Source organism: Poecilia formosa, unplaced genomic scaffold (genome assembly GCF_000485575.1).
Source record: "Poecilia formosa unplaced genomic scaffold, Poecilia_formosa-5.1.2 Scaffold599, whole genome shotgun sequence".
NCBI classification, from domain to species: Eukaryota; Metazoa; Chordata; class Actinopteri; order Cyprinodontiformes; family Poeciliidae; genus Poecilia; species Poecilia formosa.
This window is the reverse complement of record NW_006800538.1, coordinates 77,653-99,059: the sequence shown is the minus strand read 5'-3', so window position 1 is coordinate 99,059 and position 21,407 is coordinate 77,653. Positions and strand designations below refer to the sequence as shown.

Sequence of the window (21,407 nt, the reverse complement as noted above, 5' to 3'; positions counted from 1 at the left end):
GCTCTCTTGCTCTTCACTGTCATTTGGGACAGGTGTTGCCAGATGCTGTGGGCTAAATAAGCAACCCGGTGTTTGATAAACAAGCCCAAAACTAACTAAAGTTGCTCCTAATAAGCAGCCCTGCTGTGTAACCCAGTGATGTGTCTCCACACGCTGTAGAAACCGGTGTGATTAAGACCCAGGTTTCCTCATCCAATGCTCCGTAGCCTCACTGTGTGGGAGAGCAAAGCTTTATTCAGCCGGATCTTATTCAGCTTGGTGCCGATCAGAATATGTTCTTTACATGGCACTGATTTAATTAAATTAAGCTTGTATCAAAGTTAATGTTGGTATTAGAACGGCTCCTGATGTCATTGTTGGATTAGGCTGAGGCCACTGATACTCAGTATGATGGTCTGTAACTGATTTCACTAATGGAAGTTTAGGCTTGAAGATTATTGCACAGAATTATCAAAAATGATATCAGATGTTAGATGTTGGGTTTTCCAGCTTTTTGAGGTTTCTGCAGGTAGACTCTACAGTCAGCTGCACAGCGTGAGATTGAATGAAATAACAGATCATGAAAATTATAACAACTGCAAACCTGTTGGAAAACTTTACCACAGGATACCTGAGACCATAAACAGTAATGATGCTTATCGCTATGAACGGTTGTTTGACACGGTGGAATGAAATATTACCACCATGTCTCCCTCACTTTGTTACTTTAAAATACTAAACTGCTGTTTTATTGAGCAGTTTGGTGGAACATCACTTCTTTCCATGAGTTTTTGATGATGCTTCACAGCAGAAAGGTTTCCTAAATTATTCTGTTTCCAAGTTTTAAAAAAAACTTTCTTTATTGCAAAGGGAAATTAAATGTTGTTGTAAATCATGTTGGAGTATCTTCAAGTCAGTCTTGATCTGAAAAGGCGTCTGACTGAAGACTGCTGCTGTCATAACATGCTGGTCAATTTCCAGGCAGCAGAGACGACATCCTGGATGACATCATCAGGAAAGCTCTGCTAATCCAGTTCCTTTGTTTTTGCTGCTCCTTCTTAAATCTCTGAGAGAAACATTGGAGTAGATGATCTGGTGCTGTGATAATTATGATGAATGGAAGAGATAGTTTGAACTTCCTCCTTCTCTTTCTGGTTTTCGGTTCTGCTCAGCGTCCAGGAATCCTCACTTTCAACCAGTTCAGGTGTCATTGATCTTTGAGATGCTAATCAGCTTCTCCCTGATGGAAAAACTCTGCCTTGTTGCCACCAGGATGCATCACAAGCTTATTTATTTTCAGTCNGGGGCTGATTATATGTATAATTTTCTTTTCACTTCACAATTACTCTGTAATTTCACAATGAAAAATGTAGAAGTCTGTTGTTATAATTAAAAGCTGGAATAAAAGGGAGTACGGACATTTTTGTCAGGAACCTTATGCACCCATTTATGAGCAGCTGCCCTCTTTTAATAACTTGTCATAAATAAGCTTTGACACAACTTTCCAGTTAATACTTGGGTCTGTCAGTGCTAAATAATCAAAAAAATTTCTGCAAAGTAAGTTGTGTCAAACTGACTGCAGCCCATTAAAAGGAGCTCAGCGATCACACCAAACATTGGGTGTGAGGGAAATGAATGAAAGTAGGCCACCAGACACAGCGACGCATCATAGGAGGCATTTGAATTTCAAGACGATGCAGTAAATCAAGTTAAGTAGGAGACAAAAACAAAAACATCGGCCGATGGTTTTTAAAAATGTGCAGCCTCTGCAGCTGATCCGAGGGCTTTTAGCCGGCGTACGTCAACTCCTGAGTGCTGAAAGGGCCTCAGAAAGTGACATTTTGTTGGCTTTCTTGCAAAAAAAATAAAAGAGATGGAGCAGATTGGCTTTTACTTTTAAACTGACATTGCTACTCTCATATCTCTAAAATCTGTTGTAAAGTTATCTTTCCAAGATGGCATTATGTCCCATTTTCAAATCAATCTCTCTTTATGTACTGTTGGCTGCGATTCATTGAAAAGAAACAGACATTGATCCCGGCTCTCTGCTCCATGAGGTCCTTAGCAGGGTGACATTCAGTTCCCTCATTGGCCATTTTCCCCTAACTCTAACACCGCAGAGACTGATTGATGCTGCCAAGTGTTACAGTACCAAGCATTATCGATTTCCTAACGCGTCTTTGTGTCTACTTCTTTTCCTGATGATCCAATTCACTGATGCTACATGCTTGCCTCACACTCAGTGGTGGTTTGCTTGTGGGAACGAGACTCAGACGTAAATCAGAGCCGATATGATAAAAGTGACAAAGTGCTGAACACGTAACCCCAGTTTGATTTTCTTTTTCCAGATGGACTGGCTCGCACCTGCGATGTGAACTGTGTTATGTGAGCCAAGGTGTTTTCCCACCTTGCCGGTGGTGGGAAGAGATGCTGCACTCCGTTACCATGGCAGCGGAAGTTCTCCTTCTTCTGGGGTTCCTGATGAGCAGCGCCCTGTGCAATCCCATAGCGACGCTGCCGGTGAGCCGGGATCGTCTGGAGAATGTGCTGACCCAGTCCCGGCAGGACGAACAGCAGGACAAGCAGAGTCCAGAGGAGCCGCTGGAGTACGCCGCTCAGGAAACCAACGCCTTCGGCCCCAACAGGACTGCCCCGGACCTCACCGGGCCCAGCTTTAGCTCCCTGTCGGGCGGACTGAAAGGTGGCGAATCCGAGCAGCAGTGGAGTGAACAGGACAGTCTAAACCAAATAGACGAGGGCCCCACCAGCGACGTGGCCCTCTCCCTGGATGCCATCGACGAGTACGCCTACCCGGACTACAGAGGGAAAGGCTGCATGGACGAGAGCGGCTTCGTGTTTGCCATCGGCGACCAGTTCACCCCGGGCCCCTCGACGTGTCCTTGCCTCTGCACGGACGAGGGCCCTCTGTGCACCAAGCCCGAATGTCCCAAGGTCCACCCTCGCTGCATCAAAGTGGACACCAGCCAGTGCTGCCCTCTGTGCAAGGAGAAAAAAAACTACTGCGAGTTTCGGGGCAAGGTCTACGCCTCACTAGAAGAGTTTAAGGTGAGCCCGTTTTACCACTTTCAGTCCTTGATGACATGCTCCAACCTGAAAGAATTGCTGACCAACACTCCACGCTATCAATGGAGTTTATTACCGCCGCTACACAGAAACAAGTAACCTTGCCTTGCAGCATACAAGCGAGCACGCAGGCACATTTATAATGGCAAAGGTCAGCACTTGTGTAGCAGAATGTTACCAGAGGCTGAGTTTTAGCCGTGCAGCTTCAGCAGAGTGCCTCCATATTCAGTCGATACAAAGAGTTACAGCTCCAGTAATGTTCCAGCTCTGCAGGGCATGCTCATACATGTGGGCGTTTGGGAGAGACACATCACTGAGGTCTTTACTCTTTTATCTGCTGTCACGTCTTCATAAAGAGACTTGACTCAGGATTGCACCACCATCTGAGTGTTATGTCTCTTATGAGACAATAAATTGAACCCTAATGCCTCTTTTTATGTATGTAGTGTCTCCACAGATGGTTGAGCCTAATGTGGAGTATCTTCTTCTAAGTCTTCCCCGCTGTTATACGTCAGGCTTTGGGCCGTTTGTAGGGCAGGAGCTTTGAACCGGAGCAACAGGCTGGTTTTTTTATGCTTGATTGCTACATTCTGGGGCATCGTGCTAAGTGCTACCTCACTCCATTTTTCACAGTGGAGTGCCATGCGGAGGCACAAGCTTCAGCAATCTGCAGAACGAGCATCAGCTCTCTTGTTAGGACTAGAGGTGTATGACTTCATATAAGCAGCTGCAAAATGAAACCTGTGCTTGCACGCTCTGAATGTAAATCAAACTCTACGCTCCCCAGCCTTTGTTCCACCTTTTCCTCCTTTATTTTCAGACACACAGAAACACTCGGAAAGACAACCCAGACTCACGCGCTGAGGAAATTGGAAGCATCTTTCTATTGTTTCCCAGTTCCTATTGATTTCTCCTTATCTTCTGATTGAATAGGGTAGTTCAATTCTCGGCTCTGCCCTTTCGAAAATGAGGCTCTCATTGGCAATAAAATTGAGAGAACTGAGACTTCCCCATAGATGTGGCTTTCTGACACTGAATACATACTCCGCTAAACAATCAAGGCAGTCTTATTGAGCTTTGTGTGTGTGTATCTGTGTGTGTGTGTGTGTGTGTGTGTCTGTGTATCTCTGTGTGCGTGTAAGGTGCATAGCTATGCAGAAATGTTCAAACCCCTTGAAATTTTACATATTCTATTGTGCTGCAGCCACAAGCTTAAAAGTATTTAGCAGAAATTTTATGTGCTATTTATTAGGGCTGTCAATATTAATGCGTTAATGCATTCACCTGCGATTAATCTAAATAGTTTAACACATTAATATTTCATAATGCAGATTAACTGTATTGCATGCTTTTATCTAAAAACCTCTCATTGTCTGTGTCACAAAAGTGAGTGAAAAGATGAGAGACGAGCGTCAGTCTGGTTTTTAAAAAATCACCCAGATGGATGTTTGGATAAACCAAGGAACTTATTTTAGCGGTGAATTAACATTCACAGCCAGTTTATAGTTTTAAAATTATGTTTGAAACAAAATTACTTTAAAAAAAAATCTTCTTGAATATGAAAACCTGGAAAAGTGAGAAGTTTGGTTTGAGACAATAAAATGTTTTCTTTAACATTTATTTAAAAAATGCATTTTTACAATTCAAGCTTACAAAGTTAAGCATAGTGATTAATGCTGATTAATCACAGCAAAAGAATGTGATTAATCTGATTAAGTTTTTAATGGGTTGAGAGCTCAACTATATGCAGCTCTGGAAAAAATGAAGAGCCAACGGCACCGAAAAGCTCCTGGTTATTCCAACAAAATACTGATTTCTAAACTCTTCCCAAGTTAAAACATTAGTATTGTTTCTAAATGAATATGAACTTCTTTTCTTTGTATTATTTGAGGTCTGATAGCACTGCATCTCTTTTCTTATTATGACCATTTCTCATTTTCTGCATATAAATACTAAATTTTTGTTTGTTTTTTCAGAGACATGTTGTAAGTAGTTCATAGAATAAAAGAACAATCTTCATTTTACTCAAACGTATACTTATGAAGAGTAAAATCAAAGAAACTGATCATTTTTTTCCAGAGCTGTGTTTTTAAATTAGAAGTCTGATAAAGTTGTTTTTGTATTGAGTTCCCTTTAATCTGATCCCTCTGAAAACCTCCAGTTCAACTAATTACCTCCACACGTCGCAGAATAAGCAAACAAACAGCATCATTAAGACCAAGGATCCCAGCAGAAAGGTCACAGAGAAAGTTGTGGAGAAGTTTAAAGCAGAGTTAGCTTTTACAACAACCTTTGAACGTCTCACAGAGCTCTGTTCAGTCCATCATCTGGACATGAAGAGCAGATGGACCAACTGCAAAACTGCCGAGACATAAACGTCCGTCTGAGCTGACCGGCTGGACGAGGAGAGCCTGCAGGTCTTTATAAGCCTCCATATACGTTCATGCTAGCTGCTTAACCCTCAGAGACAAACACACAGTCGTGTTCTTACTATTTTTAGCTCTGCTGAACAACAGCGTTAACTCAGAGATGTACAGTTTTTACTACGGAGTCAGAGAGGGACATAATGCGCCGTTTGCTACTCGGACAGGGAGAGAAAAGCAGGATTTCAAACAGGTTCATCAGTTCAGTGTTTGTGTCCTTGAGAGAGGAGAAAATCAGCTGATCTCTCCTCACTGTATGTCTTTAAAACATGTTTGTTTATTATCTCACTTATATCAAGACAGTTTTCTTTTGTTATAAATTATATAATCAACCAGGGTACTAGTACTTTTATTTTAATATTAAGAAATTATAGACTTAAGACAAGCTCATATATGTTGCATGAAGGTTACTGGCCATTAATTTCATCTTATTTTAAGCTAAGATATCTGTACTGGAAACTAGACCAGAAGCGTTTGATTTAGTGTTTTTTTGTTGATGGGCCGACCTGATCCCTGTCCTTCAGGTGTCTCCGTGTGAGAAGTGCCGGTGTGAGCCCAGTGGAGAGGTTCTGTGCTCGGTGTCCGCCTGTCCTCAGACTGAGTGTGTGGACCCGGAGTACGAGCCCGACCAGTGCTGTCCCATCTGCAAGAGCGGTGAGTGACGGTTCCCCAGCAGAAGCTGCTCCGGGTGGAGCATCAAATGTTTCTCTGCTTCACTTCAGCTGAAGTAATGAGGGCTTTGTAGCCCGGCGTTCATTCTGCTGACACAGAAACACAGCGTGCTGCACTGCAGTCTGCAACATCTTAGCATATCAGGTTTACTCTCCTGAATCCTGACTGATCTTTACCTAATGAGGCGAAATAAATCATGCAGGTGTCACTTTTACTCTTCCTTTAATATCTGGATTTAGACGTCTGAACGCATCTCATCATGAGATTATTTGGTATGTTTGTGTCCTGTTGTTGTTGTTCCTTTATGATCTCAGAGATCCTCGGCCTCCATGAGAAGGAGGATTTCTGCATCTCAGAGTCGATTAACTGAAATTGTTTCAGATGATTCCCGACAGCTTGTCCTAGATTATGTCCCCTTGTTTTCTTGGTGTGAGTGTAATGCAACATGGCAATGTCAGCAACACTGCTTCCTTCAGCAAAAAGAATGATGACTTGCGATATGTATCTCTGACTTAGAACCTTAAAGGGGCGCGGACTGTTTGATATCAACAAGAGCAAACAATATGCATGAGGAGTAAAAAAAAGAAAAACGCTCCTGATGCTCGGAGGAAAGGGCTTTGTTTGGCTAATGCGGGTTTTTTTAGGTTGCTTGTTGAATTTTATTTGTACAGATTAAAGGATAAACTCTTGAGGATGTGAATTACTGGCTGTTTGTTTCAAGCCTGTCAGAAGATGCATACAGTAAATATGTCAGTAAAAATAAGTGGATTAAATAATCAAAACACTCATTAAATGTCTTATTCAACACGTGACTCCCATCTGTTCGGTTTGATTTAACTACACCCAAAATATCACATTAAGATGATTTATTTTAAACTCAGGACACATTTGCATACTGAATGCTCATCATTAGGTATTAATCAGACGGCGTCCTACATTAAATTAAAGGCTGCATCAAAACCTAAAAAATATTGGACGTCATGGTGCATTATGCACTCTATTAATATGTGCTTGCTGTAATCTCAGGGATTTGATATTGGTCCCTTTTCCTCTTTTTTGCTGTACACTGACTTTTTACATATGCACATATTGATCACGCTGAGGGAGCTTTGCACAGTTTGGCCCGCGCTCCATCGTTCCTGCTGTGCAATGCCCGGTGGATTTGCAGGGGTCGTGTTTGAAGACTCATCAGTCTCGCGGGCGCTTGGGGAAACGGTGCAGTGTTGTGCATTTGTTTTCCAAAATATCCCCTCCCAAATCCACAGGCGCAATCACCCGACAAGGATTTTCAGACAGCGTCCGATGTTCTTAGCATAAAATTACCACAGTTTAGCATAAGCAGAGCTCCCCTTGTCAAAGACGGCAGGTTACCTGACCAAGACTAACGCCGCCAAGCATTTAATCCCGGATTCTGGGGTTGAAAGATTTCTGTTCTGACAAGAGGAGCTTTCTAAGTTTATCTCCCTGATTACATCATCCAGCTTTTTCTGTCTGGGGTTGTGAAATTTCCCATCAAATCTCAAAATCTATATTGTACATGGAGATTAATTCATAATCTGTTAATTTTTACCAGTCAGGTAAGAGTGAACAGGGTTGTGAAAGGGAGAGATGTTGGTTGCAGCAGTTTTAAACTATGTTAAATTATGCCAGTGTTCAGAAAGCAATCAGTCTCGTTATCTATTACCAATCAATATGGAGGATGAATTATTTACTCTCCCATGGAGTGATCTCTATCACACATTAAAGCTGCTGTCAAGCAGCTTCCTCAGGTCTGCTGTGTTACAAAACAAGCCTGACACTAAACGTAGATAGATCAAGAACATCAAGTCCTGTTGGAGCATTTATGTTGCTTTTTATGCAATAATCTGATCAATATTGCATTTCAATTGAGATCAAGAGTGTGAAATTCAATATTCTTCAGAACCAAGACATTGTGTTATGTTAACCTCGCCATGACATCACTTTCTTATTTTTATATATATAATTTATATGTACATTCACAGGGTTTCCCCCAGAAATAATGCTAATTCCCATGTTGGAGGTGCTAAGTCCAGCAGCAGCCCACCATGTTTTTGTGTTAAAAAATGTTAAGTTACAAAAAAACCACAGGTGCATGAATCGGCGTCGTAATTCTGAAATAATAGTTTGTGAAGTCAACAGGCAGGTGCAGCTTAAAGTATCAACCCAGCTTAATCTGTCTTTACTGTCACTGTTACTGATGTATAAAAAACCATGTTTAAAATAAATAAACAATCCTCAGCCTGGTGGGGAGGGGCAAGTAAAGCCTGGTGGCCCGCCAGGCTTATTATACACAGACGGAAACCCTGATTTCACATTTGTGTGTTTGTGTGTGTTTAGATATATAGGATCAGTTGACATGTCAAAAAACTCCAAAATAGTCTGAAAAGGCCACACAACAGAGAGAGGTTTTATAATCAAACCAACATCAACCACTAGTTAAACCAATATTAATTATTGGCTTAATCATAAGTTATCATTATTAATTTAAGTATTTTACTCTGGGTTTTTATCCAATTACTCAAAATGTTTAGATTTTATTCTTTAAACCTTTAATGCCTTGAAATGAGCAATCTGAACTATTTTTAAACACATGCAGGCTGGAAACTTCCCCTTTCTTCAGGAAACCTGCTCTTCCTGTTCCATGACTCTCTTTCTGCCTGATTATGATTTTTTTTATGATTAAATAGAAAAAAGTAGAATTAAAGCAAAGTTTGCAGGACACAATAACAACCAGATTAATTTCATTACCGTCTGACTCTACTGTTGGGTCTTGATGTCACCTGTGTAATCAGTTTTAAAGATAACTTTATTTATTGTTATTATTAAACTAAAATCTCCAGCATGGGGAAGTGGGATGATCTCGACTTTTCTCGACACTCGCATGAGAAATACATGTGAGTTATTCTCTGCTGATTAACCTCCATCTGACAAACCTGACAAATTACCGTAAAAAGGCTAATAATAATCTACTTACTCCACCTTATAGACATTTTTATTAACACTTAAATTAACTAGAGAAAGTAGTTAAGCATAAAATTAAGAATAAATAATATGCATACATTATCAATAACTCTCCCAGTTTCAGAGGATCTGAAAATCTGCAGCCATTATTTCTGACTTTGCCTCAGCGCCAGTCGCTCCAGGTTCTGGCCTCTGCTGCACGTTGGTGATGGATCTTTGCAGAATTAATTATTAACCTCGTCATGCTTGGACTGCTCCGGAATCATTCCTGCCTTCTCTTATATCCCTGTCCTGTTTTTTTTTGTTTGTTTTTATTTATTTTATAAAGCAGCAGTGCAGGAGGTTGCTCCTTCTCCCCCGTTTTATTTTCCTGCAACAAAATTAACAGCAGCTTTCAGCAGGCATCATTTTTCTCCTCTGATATTTGTGCTACAAACAATGTAGATTGCTCTGCATTATTTGCTTTTATTGTAATATGCATAAATATACAGAGATTTGTGTGGATCTTCCACTAAGCGGATGCTTAATACCTCATTTAAATTTGAGAGGCAGCATTTGCTCGATAGAACTATTTGAGAAACAGCTCATCATTTGAATGTGGTTGAAAAATTACGACACGCAAACTTTGTTTTCCACTTATTTGATGCCAGTAAATACCTTTTAAGCATTCCTAAATGACAAATATATAGTTTCCTTCTTCTGTTATGTGCCGGATAGTTGAGCTCGTCCATTTTTCTTCCCTAAATATCTCAGCTCAGATGAATCTGTTGGATTTATTTCCTCCTGTGAACGGTCCTCTATTGGTCAGAAGCTGCTGGCTCTAAAACCGATCACCGCTGCTAACGGCTTCATCCACTGCAGGTTAGATATTGACTTCTCATAAGCTCTTATGAGAACCTCAGCGTGCAGATCCGTGTTTGTGTTAGTTACTTGATGCTAATATAAGCAGGTATTCTCTGTTGTTTGTTCTCATCTTACCTTCAGGAGTTTTTCTAAGACAGAATGTCAAATATAGATAAGCTGATTATGGGATGCTCCATTTGTGATGCTCTGCCTCGGGGTGTTTGTGTTTGCCTCTTCATTTAAAAAAAAAAACAATATATGCGTCTGCAACTAAACAATTTAATCACAACATAGTCGTATTAATAGACTATGCTGAACATCCTTTGCGTTTCAATTGTTTGTAATTTGCTGCTGGTTTTTTTGTGGGAGGAAACTTGGATGTGCAGTTTGAGGAAAAAAGGCAGAAAGTGCTGCAGCTTCAGCCATTTGGGATTTCTTATGGTTGTCCTGCAGCTGTGTAGTGCTAGATTTTTTAAATTATTTGAAGTATTTTATGAAGCAATAAGTCAGCAACAACCACTTAAAAAAGGACCTGGAGTGGATCACAGCCCTTTTCTGGTTCAGTATTAGTGGATTTTCCTGCAGAACTTCAAATTACTTGTGGAAAATTTGTTCATTCATGGATTTTTTTTCTAAAACATTTAAAGTTTACTTTTAGCTGGCATTTACAAAGAAGTCAATCCAGGAGCAGAATTCATTTTTCCTGGCGCTGATTGTCTGAACCCCTAATAGAGAAAATAAAGAACAGTGGATGTTAGCTCCACTGTTCATATTAATACATATTAAAGTATATCTAGTGTTTGAACTATTAAAATAGTCGGTCTGAAGTGTTTTAGAGGATATGGTCGTGGATTTTAGCTCTTTGTGTCTGTGTGTGGTTCAGTCTAATGTTTTCCTGTGAGTCTCTGAAACCTGAGGATTCTTACAGAAATGCATGTTGAGAACCAAATATAAATTTGCATTGCTGATAAATGAACTATTGTTGCAATGAAACGAGCAACAATACTGACTTCATTCTCTCGTTAAAGCAACCGAGACAGCCACACGTCTCAGATGTCTGGTCACTTTCCCTTTAATGTTTATTCATAGGAGCCTGGAAGGAGATGGAAAGAGCCATGTTGTGGACAAATATATTATTTGTACAAGATTATTCACAACATGCTACCCTATAATATAAAAGTAATCATACGCGCTCCACGCCGTATCAGTGTGCCAGGCACGCTCTGCAGCTCTATAAATTCAAAGCAGTTGTGGGTGGAAGTGGCTGACAATATCATTTCTCTACATGTTTCAGGGTTTTAAACTGAGTGTTACACTCCTCGGGGTTTAATTGGACTTCACTAACATATTTATTTCTAAACTGGAGCAAAATATGATTTTTTTTCTCGTTGCTTCACCTGTGGGCAAACAAGAGGTTGGACTGCCACTCAGCATTCTGCGCACCCGTCCCGAGTTACATTTTTCTCATAACAACACATCAGTTTTCCATAAAATTTAATTTCAAGCTAAGAGGCAAGCAGCATTGTGGTAAACAAAATGATGGAGGATGGGAGCGGTTGAGAAATATTTCTATGCAATCAAAGGGGAAATTACGCTGCAGCTGCTGAAAAACTTTTAATCAGAGTTATCATTTGTTTTACCCAGACAGCGAAAAAATGACGAGGTGCTGCAGGTAATAAGCTTAGGATAAAATATGGAGACGGAAAATTTAAGCATGGCGGCTCTCTATTTGTTTAATGACAGGATCAGTCCATTTCTTCTGAGGGATTGCTGAGGGGCCAAATTAAATAATTCCTGATGAATCTCTACATAAATCCCATCACAGATGATTTCATGTCAACATCCAGTTGTAAAAGTGCCACGTTTTATTAACCTTGGATGCCAGAACTCAAATGACATGAGATCCAACATAACCCAACTCGGTAAGCCGGTGGGACAAACTTCCAGAAAACTGCAAAACAGCTGAAACACTGAGTTCATCTGAATCTAGACTAAAACTCGCCTGTTTAGAGCTGCTTTTGAACCACGATGAATGAAAACCTAACCGACATTTTGATGTGAAATGATGATATATGAAAACGTGATGATTCATTTGTTCTGGTTTTGTATTTTGTGTTATATGATGTGAAGCACTTTGAACTGCCTTGTTGCTGAAATGTTATATACAAATAAACCTGATTGATTGATTAAACATTTTTATTCCAAAATAACTTTTTCAAAGAGCTTAAGATGCACGCTGAGAAGCTTCCCAGACCTTTGGATGAGAAACAGGCCCACAGCATCACAGGTCCCCCTCCCTACCTCACAGCAGCTGCGTTTCCATTACAAATGAGAGAAAATCTTTGTGTATATTCTAGTAATGTAAAAAAAAAAAAAAAGTTTAGCAAAATGAAAAGTGCTTTTTTCTTTGGAAGCGACTATATCTGTAGTGTTTTGGGGAAACTATAATCTGTGTTTTTACAGACGGTTGGATGTTACAGGTAGCTGGGTTTAGATTTCTTTCTGTTCCAGGGATGTTTACATCCAGTTTGATGCCATTTCAGGTGAGAAGTTAAGTTCAGCATGAAGTCAGTCCTTAAGGGTTGATATGTTGCATGTCTTAGTTTAGGTTTAGGTGGCTCGTTAGAGGCCTCTGCAGATCATTGGCATGCTGAGGAGGCAGTAACCATAGTAACGACCTCCATGGAGAGATATAAAGCATGAGGATGCTGACCCTTGAAGACCTGGAATAGTGTGTGCTATACGTCTTCCTGCTGTTGGAAAAAACTGAAATAAAACTTTGTTTTCCACCTTTCAGTCTCCATCTTCACTGGATCTTCATCAGAAAACCTGGGCTACGTTCACATAGCAGGTCTCCACGCTCAATTCCAATGCTTTTCTGTGCGTGTGTGTGTGTACGTGTGTGTGTGTGTGTGTGTGTGCGTGTGCGTGCGTGGGTGTGTGTGTGAGGCCATTCATATAAATTAAATGTGACCTCAGTCAGACCTGTGTGTGACCGCTTTATGACCCCAAAGTGACCCGCATGTGCAGAAAAAGAAAGTCGACGTCAAGCGGCAGCACAGCTTTTACAGGATAATGGCCGCCGCCGTCTCTGGATGGATTTTAAAAGTTATTCAGCAACTGGAGCCGACAGAATCAACATGAGATCCCAGCAACAGGACTTATTTACATTTAGTTAAAAGGACCTTTTAGAGTACCAGTAATGATCCGGGAGGCGATTTTAATTAAATAAATGCAGTTCCTTTCCCTGAGATTTTTTTCCTCCATTGAATTTATTCATATTTAAATTGATTTAAATTAATTAAGAGGCTAATGATTATTATTTTACAGATTTTTACAGAAGTGCCAGTAAATGTTGCCGGCACCATCCACGTTTTAACTTTGCTCGACGATTTTATAACATAATTTGACTCTTCGGTCCATGACTTTAGAATTTGGACTTCAGTAAACAAATAGAATGGAAAACAAATTAAGTCTCCTAATGAAAGCTTATTCAGTGAAGAGAATAATTCAGACTATTCTCTTCACATGTGTTTTATTTGTATTTGTCAGAGTGATGACTCCTACCGATCCTGACATTGTTCACACAAGCATATCTGCATAGACTATTCAGTGTTCGGGTTTCTCCCTGGCTCCAGAAGCAATGCCATGTTTTTACCTGCAGCTCTCTTGCTCTTCACTGTCATTTGGGACAGGTGTTGCCAGATGCTGTGGGCTAAATAAGCAACCCGGTGTTTGATAAACAAGCCCAAAACTAACTAAAGTTGCTCCTAATGAGCAGCCCTGCTGTGTAACCCAGTGATGTGTCTCCACACGCTGTAGAAACCGGTGTGATTAAGACCCAGGTTTCCCCATCCAACTCTCCGTAGCCTCACTGTGTGGGAGAGCAAAGCTTTATTCAGCCGGATCTTATTCAGCTTGGTGCCGATCAGAATATGTTCTTTACATGGCACTGATTTAATTAAATTAAGCTTGTATCAAAGTTAATGTTGGTATTAGAACGGCTCCTGATGTCATTGTTGGATTAGGCTGAGGCCACTGATACTCAGCATGATGGTCTGTAACTGATTTCACTAATGGAAGTTTAGGCTTGAAGATTATTGCACAGAATTATCAAAAATGATATCAGATGTTAGATGTTGGGTTTTCCAGCTTTTTGAGGTTTCTGCAGGTAGACTCTACAGTCAGCTGCACAGCGTGAGATTGAATGAAATAACAGATCATGAAAATTATAACAACTGCAAACCTGTTGGAAAACTTTACCACAGGATACCTGAGACCATAAACAGTAATGATGCTTATCGCTATGAACGGTTGTTTGACACGGTGGAATGAAATATTACCACCATGTCTCCCTCACTTTGTTACTTTAAAATACTAAACTGCTGTTTTATTGAGCAGTTTGGTGGAACATCACTTCTTTCCATGAGTTTTTGATGATGCTTCACAGCAGAAAGGTTTCCTAAATTATTCTGTTTCCAAGTTTTAAAAAAAACTTTCTTTATTGCAAAGGGAAATTAAATGTTGTTGTAAATCATGTTAGAGTATCTTCAAGTCAGTCTTGATCTGAAAAGGCGTCTGACTGAAGACTGCTGCTGTCATAACATGCTGGTCAATTTCCAGGCAGCAGAGACGACATCCTGGATGACATCATCAGGAAAGCTCTGCTAATCCAGTTCCTTTGTTTTTGCTGCTCCTTCTTAAATCTCTGAGAGAAACGTTGGAGTAGGGGATCTGGTGCTGTGGTAATTATGATGAATGGAAGAGATAGTTTGAACTTCCTCCTTCTCTTTCTGGTTTTCGGTTCTGCTCAGCGTCCAGGAATCCTCACTTTCAACCAGTTCAGGTGTCATTGATCTTTGAGATGCTAATCAGCTTCTCCCTGATGGAAAAACTCTGCCTTGTTGCCACCAGGATGCATCACAAGCTTATTTATTTTCAGTCATTATTTCACTTTTCCATACAAAAGTTAAAAATAATGAAAAAGAAAATCACAATCCTAAAGTCCTAAACACATATGAAATTGCTAAATAATATTTACATTCCTGTCGATGGCAAGAATAAGTTATTATACCGTCCCTCTGTTTATCAGAAAGCATCATCAAAGTCAAAGTAACAGATTCTTTCCTGTGTGTTTTTCTAAAACCTCTGTCTGGACTTCCATAACAAACTCATAAAAGAAATTAAACTTTATTGTATTTGTTTAGCAAATGATTTTTTTATTATTTATATTTTAAGAGGAAAAAACAGCTTTGAGTCCTCACAACATTTACTCACACCTGAATCCTTCTTTCTTTCTAAAAGTAGAAAAATTAAAACAAAAAAAGCTTCCAGCTGCACAGAAACTAAAACTGTAGGGAATAATTGTAAAAAAAAAAAGAAGCAACAACTCAACTAAAAATATTATAAATAAAAGTCTAGATAATGAACAAATGAGAACTAATGCAGAGCTGCTCCAACATGCTGCCAGTTCTAGAATATTTTTAACATATCAGAACGTTTTATTTATATTGACTGGTTGCAGCTGGGAGGGACTGGTGTGTGAGGACTGGGACTCTTGTGAAGGTTTTGGTTCAGGAGAGATGAATGCAGGATGAGTAAGAATGGTTTGTGCTTTCAGATCAGAACCTCTACTAAAACCACAAAACGTTTCTAGATTTGACACTTTATTGACACAAATTTGCTATAAAAGTTTGAATACTGGTTAAATCTGCAGTGTGTTGTTACCCAGAGACGACTGCACAAAAACCAGAACAGAGTTTAAATAGTTTCACGATACGGACAAATAAAATGACAAATGTTGAAGCTAAATGTGAACTAATACAAACAAAAATTTAAAAATGTTTCCGGTTTCTCTAATTGACGATTGTATGACTTCTAATTTTTGTGTTTTTATGATGTAAAGAATTACCTGGTTGCTGAAATGTGCTGTACCAATAAACTGTATTAATTGACTGCTTGGTTTAGTAGAATAAGAAACCGTATGAGTGTCCGGCGGCGCTGCACCCTGCCGGCTTCCTGTCCACCATCTGCACTGCAGCTCTGCAGCTAACAGCAGCGCAAATATAAATGTTAATTATCATTTACTGCCAATCTTTTATGAGACTTGTAAATAGAACTAATAAATTTCAGTAAACGTTTTGCTTCTTCATTTAGCTAAGTCTTCCAAAGTAAATATGAAGGCATGCCATGTTGGTGAAAACAGGCTCAACTGCAGATATCAGGATTAGAATCTGTTGAAATATGTTTTTTAGTTGTATTCTTAATACAATAAGGTGGAAATATGTTATTGAGAGATGTGCTGTTTGTGCATTTTTCCGTTATTTACTTTCTGCCTGGAAACTAAATGTTTTATGGTCAGGTTATTTCCTTTTCCCATTTTATTTCATTTCCTTCACATATTCAACAAAAAATAAAAATGGTTTTGTGCATTGTTGTGCAGCCTCTTCAAACCTCCGTGTTTTAAGCCTAATCTTCAGAAATGCAGAAAGAGAAAAAGCAGAAATAGCCTCTGGCAGCATTAATGACTCATTTGTGATTTAGTAAATCTGCCATGTTTTTTTTAAATCAGCAGCAGGTGAGATTTTTTTTAATGTATTTTTAGCATTACTCCAGTCATTTAGTGTTTCTTCATATTAATTCATTCTCCTGCTGGTGTTTTCACATATTATTTGCAGTTGTCAGTACCAGCGCTTAAAGTGTTGATTAGGATATGATGTGAGAATACGCATCAGTGTGTTTTTTCACAACGTGGTACCAGACAGGAGATATCTTCGGCTGTGATTTCACAGAAACGCTCGGCAGGCTTATCATGCTGTAACCAGGAGGTGTAAACACTCACCTCAATCAAATAGACAATCTTTGCGAGGGTCAGTTTGTGCTTTGCTGCTCACCTTCCTCGGTGTGTGTGTGTGTGTGTGTTAGTAAAGCGATGAGAAAAATGTGAAAACTTTTACCCTTGTAAAAATTTCTTCTGTTTTTGCTTGTTTTTCATCACACCTAAGCGTTTCAGATCATCAAACACTTTTCAGAATCAGACATTGATAACTGGAGTAAATACAAACAGCAGTTTTGAATGTTTATTTCCTTCACAAGGGAGAAAAAGTCTATCCAAATAAATCTGGTCCTTTGTGAGAAGAAATTCCCCTTCAACCTGTTAACTGATTGTTCTAGTTTTAGAGCCGCTAAGTGTTTGCCAGGAATGGCTGTGATTGTATGGAGAAATTTTGGCCCATTCTTTGTGGAATTAGTTTAATTAAACTACACTAATGGGGTTTCAAGCATTAACAGCTTGTTTAATGTCATGTGATGCTATCTCAGCCCAATTTATATCCAGACTTTGATTAGACCACTCCAAAACCTTCTTTTTGTGTCTTGTGAGTCACTCAGAGGAGGATCTGCTGGTTTGATTTGGATTATTTTCCTGGTGGCGAAACTCAGGCTGGACAGCCAGAAATTGTGTTTTTCCAGGAGAAAAACACAAATTACTAGAAATCCTGTCAATGAATCAGTTCTCTGCAAAGTTCATTTTACATTTATTTTATGATATAACAGGATGTACGTTTCCCCAAAGATGCCCCTTTCCTGTTCCATCAGTATAAAAAGTACTTTCCCAACAGACAGTCCTGGGGACTTTTAATGTGTTTCAGTGGTTTTGACCCTTGAAGTTTCCCACGGAGGCGATTTTTGCCCAGTTTCTCCCAGATATCATTCAGTCTGACCAAACTGATGTACGCAGAGATCCAGATGTCACCGTTTTTAGCATTAGCTTCTGCTAATACTGGTTTTGCACTTTAGCATCAGTAAAGCTAAAATTTATGATTCCTGCACTGCAGCATGTGGTTAATCCCAGTTTATTCCTGTTTTAAGGTGTCAGTTTGGATGGCTGTTATTCAGTCATTAATTGAAAAAATTGTGCTGCTCAACTTTGTCTGATATCCAAATTTAACTGATCGTCTTGCTGGCACAGGCCTCACTGCTGACTGGTCCCTTTTCTCCTCCAGTCCTCCACTCTCAGCCTCCTGCTGGTGACGTTTTTCTTCCACATCCTGAGAAAAACAAAACAAAGGTATCTTTCCAGGAAGGACTTAATTGCCACAAGATTACATTTGCATTCTATTTAACACAAGAGTCTGCACCATAAGGTGAACAGTTAAAAGATGAAATAATTAGCTTCCACCCGATGAAGTGAATGAGACATCAGTCTAAACGACACCAGCGGTCGGCCCTCGACTCCGATCCACATCAATCCTGTTTTTAATTCATGCTGCTTCTCTCCCAGACGTCTGATTTAAACGTCGAGGGCCACTGACTGTCAGCCTCCATCTTTGATCACACAGCATTCAGCATGAGCCGTGAAGAAGTGATGAAATACTCACGATCCAGTTATTGGAGGTCGCTTCAGGTTCTGGTGTTTGCCTTGTCTTCAGATGTTGTTTGGACGCAGGCAGATGTTGAGACCTCCGAGGATCTCCGAAGCCTCCAGTGTGTCACATCAAAGCTCAGCTCGCTAATGGGAAGTAATTAAATAGTCTTCCAGATGTGCAGTGGCACCAAAGAGGAAGCTTGTGGATGGAAAAGGCACAGAAAAAAGTTAATTTGGAGAGAAAAAATAAATCTAGCAAGTAATCCATCTAGATTTGTACCATTACTCGTTACCATTTTCCACACTGTTGATATAAATCACAATGAAGTATTTGAATGCTTGATAAGCTCATCAATTATGCACGGGCATTATCTTGGCCTTTTCAGGCATGCAAAATCAATGCTTATGTTGGTGTGCCCTGCCTCAGATGTATTACTTGCATGCAAGGAGACACTCTGGGAAGAGCCGGGGGAGGAAGATGAAAGTAAGAGGTATCGCTAACATCCACCCCAGACAGTTGTTCATGAATATCAAAGAACAGCTGTGAATGGAGGCAGGTTCTCATCATTTTTTACTCATTATCTTCAAGCACTGGAACACATTGCAATTAAATGGTTTCATACCCTCTAAAAGTTTGCGACTATCACTCGCTCACTGCCATAAAGTTTCATTTAACAATATTGATTCCTGCACAGAACTTCCAGTCAGTGAGTGAAGAAGGAAAAAGCGGGCCCTGTGCGTATTGAAGTTTTTTTTTTTCCTTCCCTTCCTGGTGCAGCTGTAATGGACGAGTTGTTTTCGACATGTAGGTGAAGACATGGAAGCGTTGCATGTGCTTTTGAGGAATGCTCAGGGAAGGAAAATCAATGCTAAAGAAGTCTCTGTTGTCTGCTCCTCTGCTGCAGAGCCATACTACTCGTCCTTTGCTCTCGCAGGGTATCGCCTTGGCAACGGATGAGGAAACAAATGGTGCTCTTGGAGACTCAGACATTAGGGTCAACACTAATCTAGAAGGGACGTGATAAACAGTCTGAACTGGAGCCAAAATCACTTCAGACGGAGCGGCACGAGCCACGCTGCCAACAGGAACCGAGGCTCGTGTAAATGAGGAGAGGGACGATTGATGGACCGCCTTTTAAGATTTGGCAGGTTTTATTTTAGAAAGAAACACATTAAAACGCACTTGTCAAATAGAAATTGCGTATATAGATGTGAACTGTGTCTGGGTATTCATTTAGAGGATCCTTCATCATATTCTCATCACACAGTTGGCGAAATGAGTTAAGTTTCTGTCAGTGAATTTAAAAACATGCTCCATAGCCCTTAGTTACTGTTGCTAAGCTTAGCTATGGTCTGGCCAAATTATGATGACAGCGGTTTTATTTAAATGACTGGGCCTTCTGGCTGTAAATGACGTGGAAACAAGAGACGAACGATAAAACTGGAAGGATGAGACGTGTCGTTATTTAGCCATGATGATCGACTTGACAAATCTGCTTTTTAACAAAAAAATCACATTCTGCTCTTTTTAATGCCCTATGCATTTCAGTCAGATTTTACAGTTTCATCATCAGATAAACAATGGAGCCATTAATTCATGTTAATGCAGCAGCTTTATGATAAGACAGCCGTTATAAATCACTGTGTGAATCTATATGTTAGAAGGTTTTCTGACATTTTATTTGGCCCTGAAATGTCTCTTTATGCTAATGCTGCACATTTTACATTGGATTATTTTGACCACAAACTCAGGAAATAAAAAAACAGCTACTTATTGATCAACCTAATAAAACTAATTTTATTCATTTTAGTGGTCTGGCTGTTAACTCTCTGCTATTTTCACTTCAGAGTGTAAAAACACTTGCTCTATGTCAGAAATAAAATCCAAGATAGAGATGGGAATAAACAGGCTGAAGCTATAAAGAAAAAAGTTGCCATATTTAAATGTTTCTTGATGTGACTTTTCTCTTTGATGGATTGCCAGATCACCGGTTTTCCTGCTGGTTTATCAGGAGATGGAGGTTGAGGGTTAATCAGACCTGGACTGAATCCAGCTCCACTTCCACCCAGGAAGTAGGACATGCGTCCTATCTGGACTGTGGCCTGCAGCTTCAGGACTGGATGTTGGCAGAAAAATTAGAATAAAGCTTTGGTTTCACTAAAAAATGAAGACATGATCTGCAGTTTTCATACATCTAGGTTGGATACGAAATGGTTAACAGAGGGAGAAATCAGCGTTCCTTTTACTCCATGTTCTCCAGAAACCTCCACAGTCACCATATCTCAATCCGGCAGAGCACCTTTGAGATGTGATGTAGCTGGAGAGATCATGGCGGTGCAGCCGACAAACCCACAGATTTTATCCAGCAAAACATCCGAGGAACTTTTCTGACACCTTGTTAAATCTCTCCCACTAAACCCAAAAGCAATAACCTACGTAATCCCAGGTGTACCTAATAAAGAGGCCGTTGAGTCTAAAGCGTAAGAGGAAAATACTGGATGAAATCAGAACCATAATTTAACTGATTTTCAAAATATTAGTTGCTACATAACTAAATAAACAGTTCAGATCAGATTGTTGCCAAGAAAAAATATTTTTTCATGAAAGTCCTGGATTATTTTTGGAAAACTGGGCAAATGACAAGATGTACTTTTAAAAGGTTAAGTTGAAGCAGGATGTTGTTCTTACAGTAAACACCAACTTCAGCAGAATATCCAGGGTTTCAACTAGTGTGCATAAATTAAAGATAAATAAAAAATGGGAGCATTTTGCGTGAACTCCTACCATTTTCAGGTCAACTCAGCGTTTCAGTGATTCAGACGTCTTTACACTCTGTGAAACTGCAATATAATATTTGTAGGTGGACCATTTTTTATAACATTAAAATGCAGAGATCAAAAGATGAGAGTGACGGATTTGCTTTGAGCTGCATGTGGGCGAATCTGGCTAATCTAACGGTGAACCCTCAGCTCTCTGCATGACTCTTCACCTGCATGAACCACAACAAAGACGGAGGAGAGCAGAAAGACCAAATGCTTCAGAACAGAACAGAACAGAA

The 21,407-nt window shown here is 39.8% G+C and overlaps 1 protein-coding gene across 1 annotated transcript in view; it reads left to right on the top strand.

Moving 5' to 3' along the window:
* Positions 1–1,940: 1,940 nt before the first annotated feature.
* Positions 1,941–21,407, top strand: part of LOC103130022 (brorin-like) — a 34,319-nt gene continuing 14,852 nt past the window's right edge. Inside the window, exons 1-2 of the mRNA XM_016665612.1 lie at positions 1,941–3,045; positions 6,011–6,140. Coding sequence (XP_016521098.1) covers positions 2,407–3,045; positions 6,011–6,140 — 769 coding nt within the window. The 5' untranslated portion in view covers positions 1,941–2,406. The remainder of the gene's footprint in view (positions 3,046–6,010; positions 6,141–21,407) is intronic.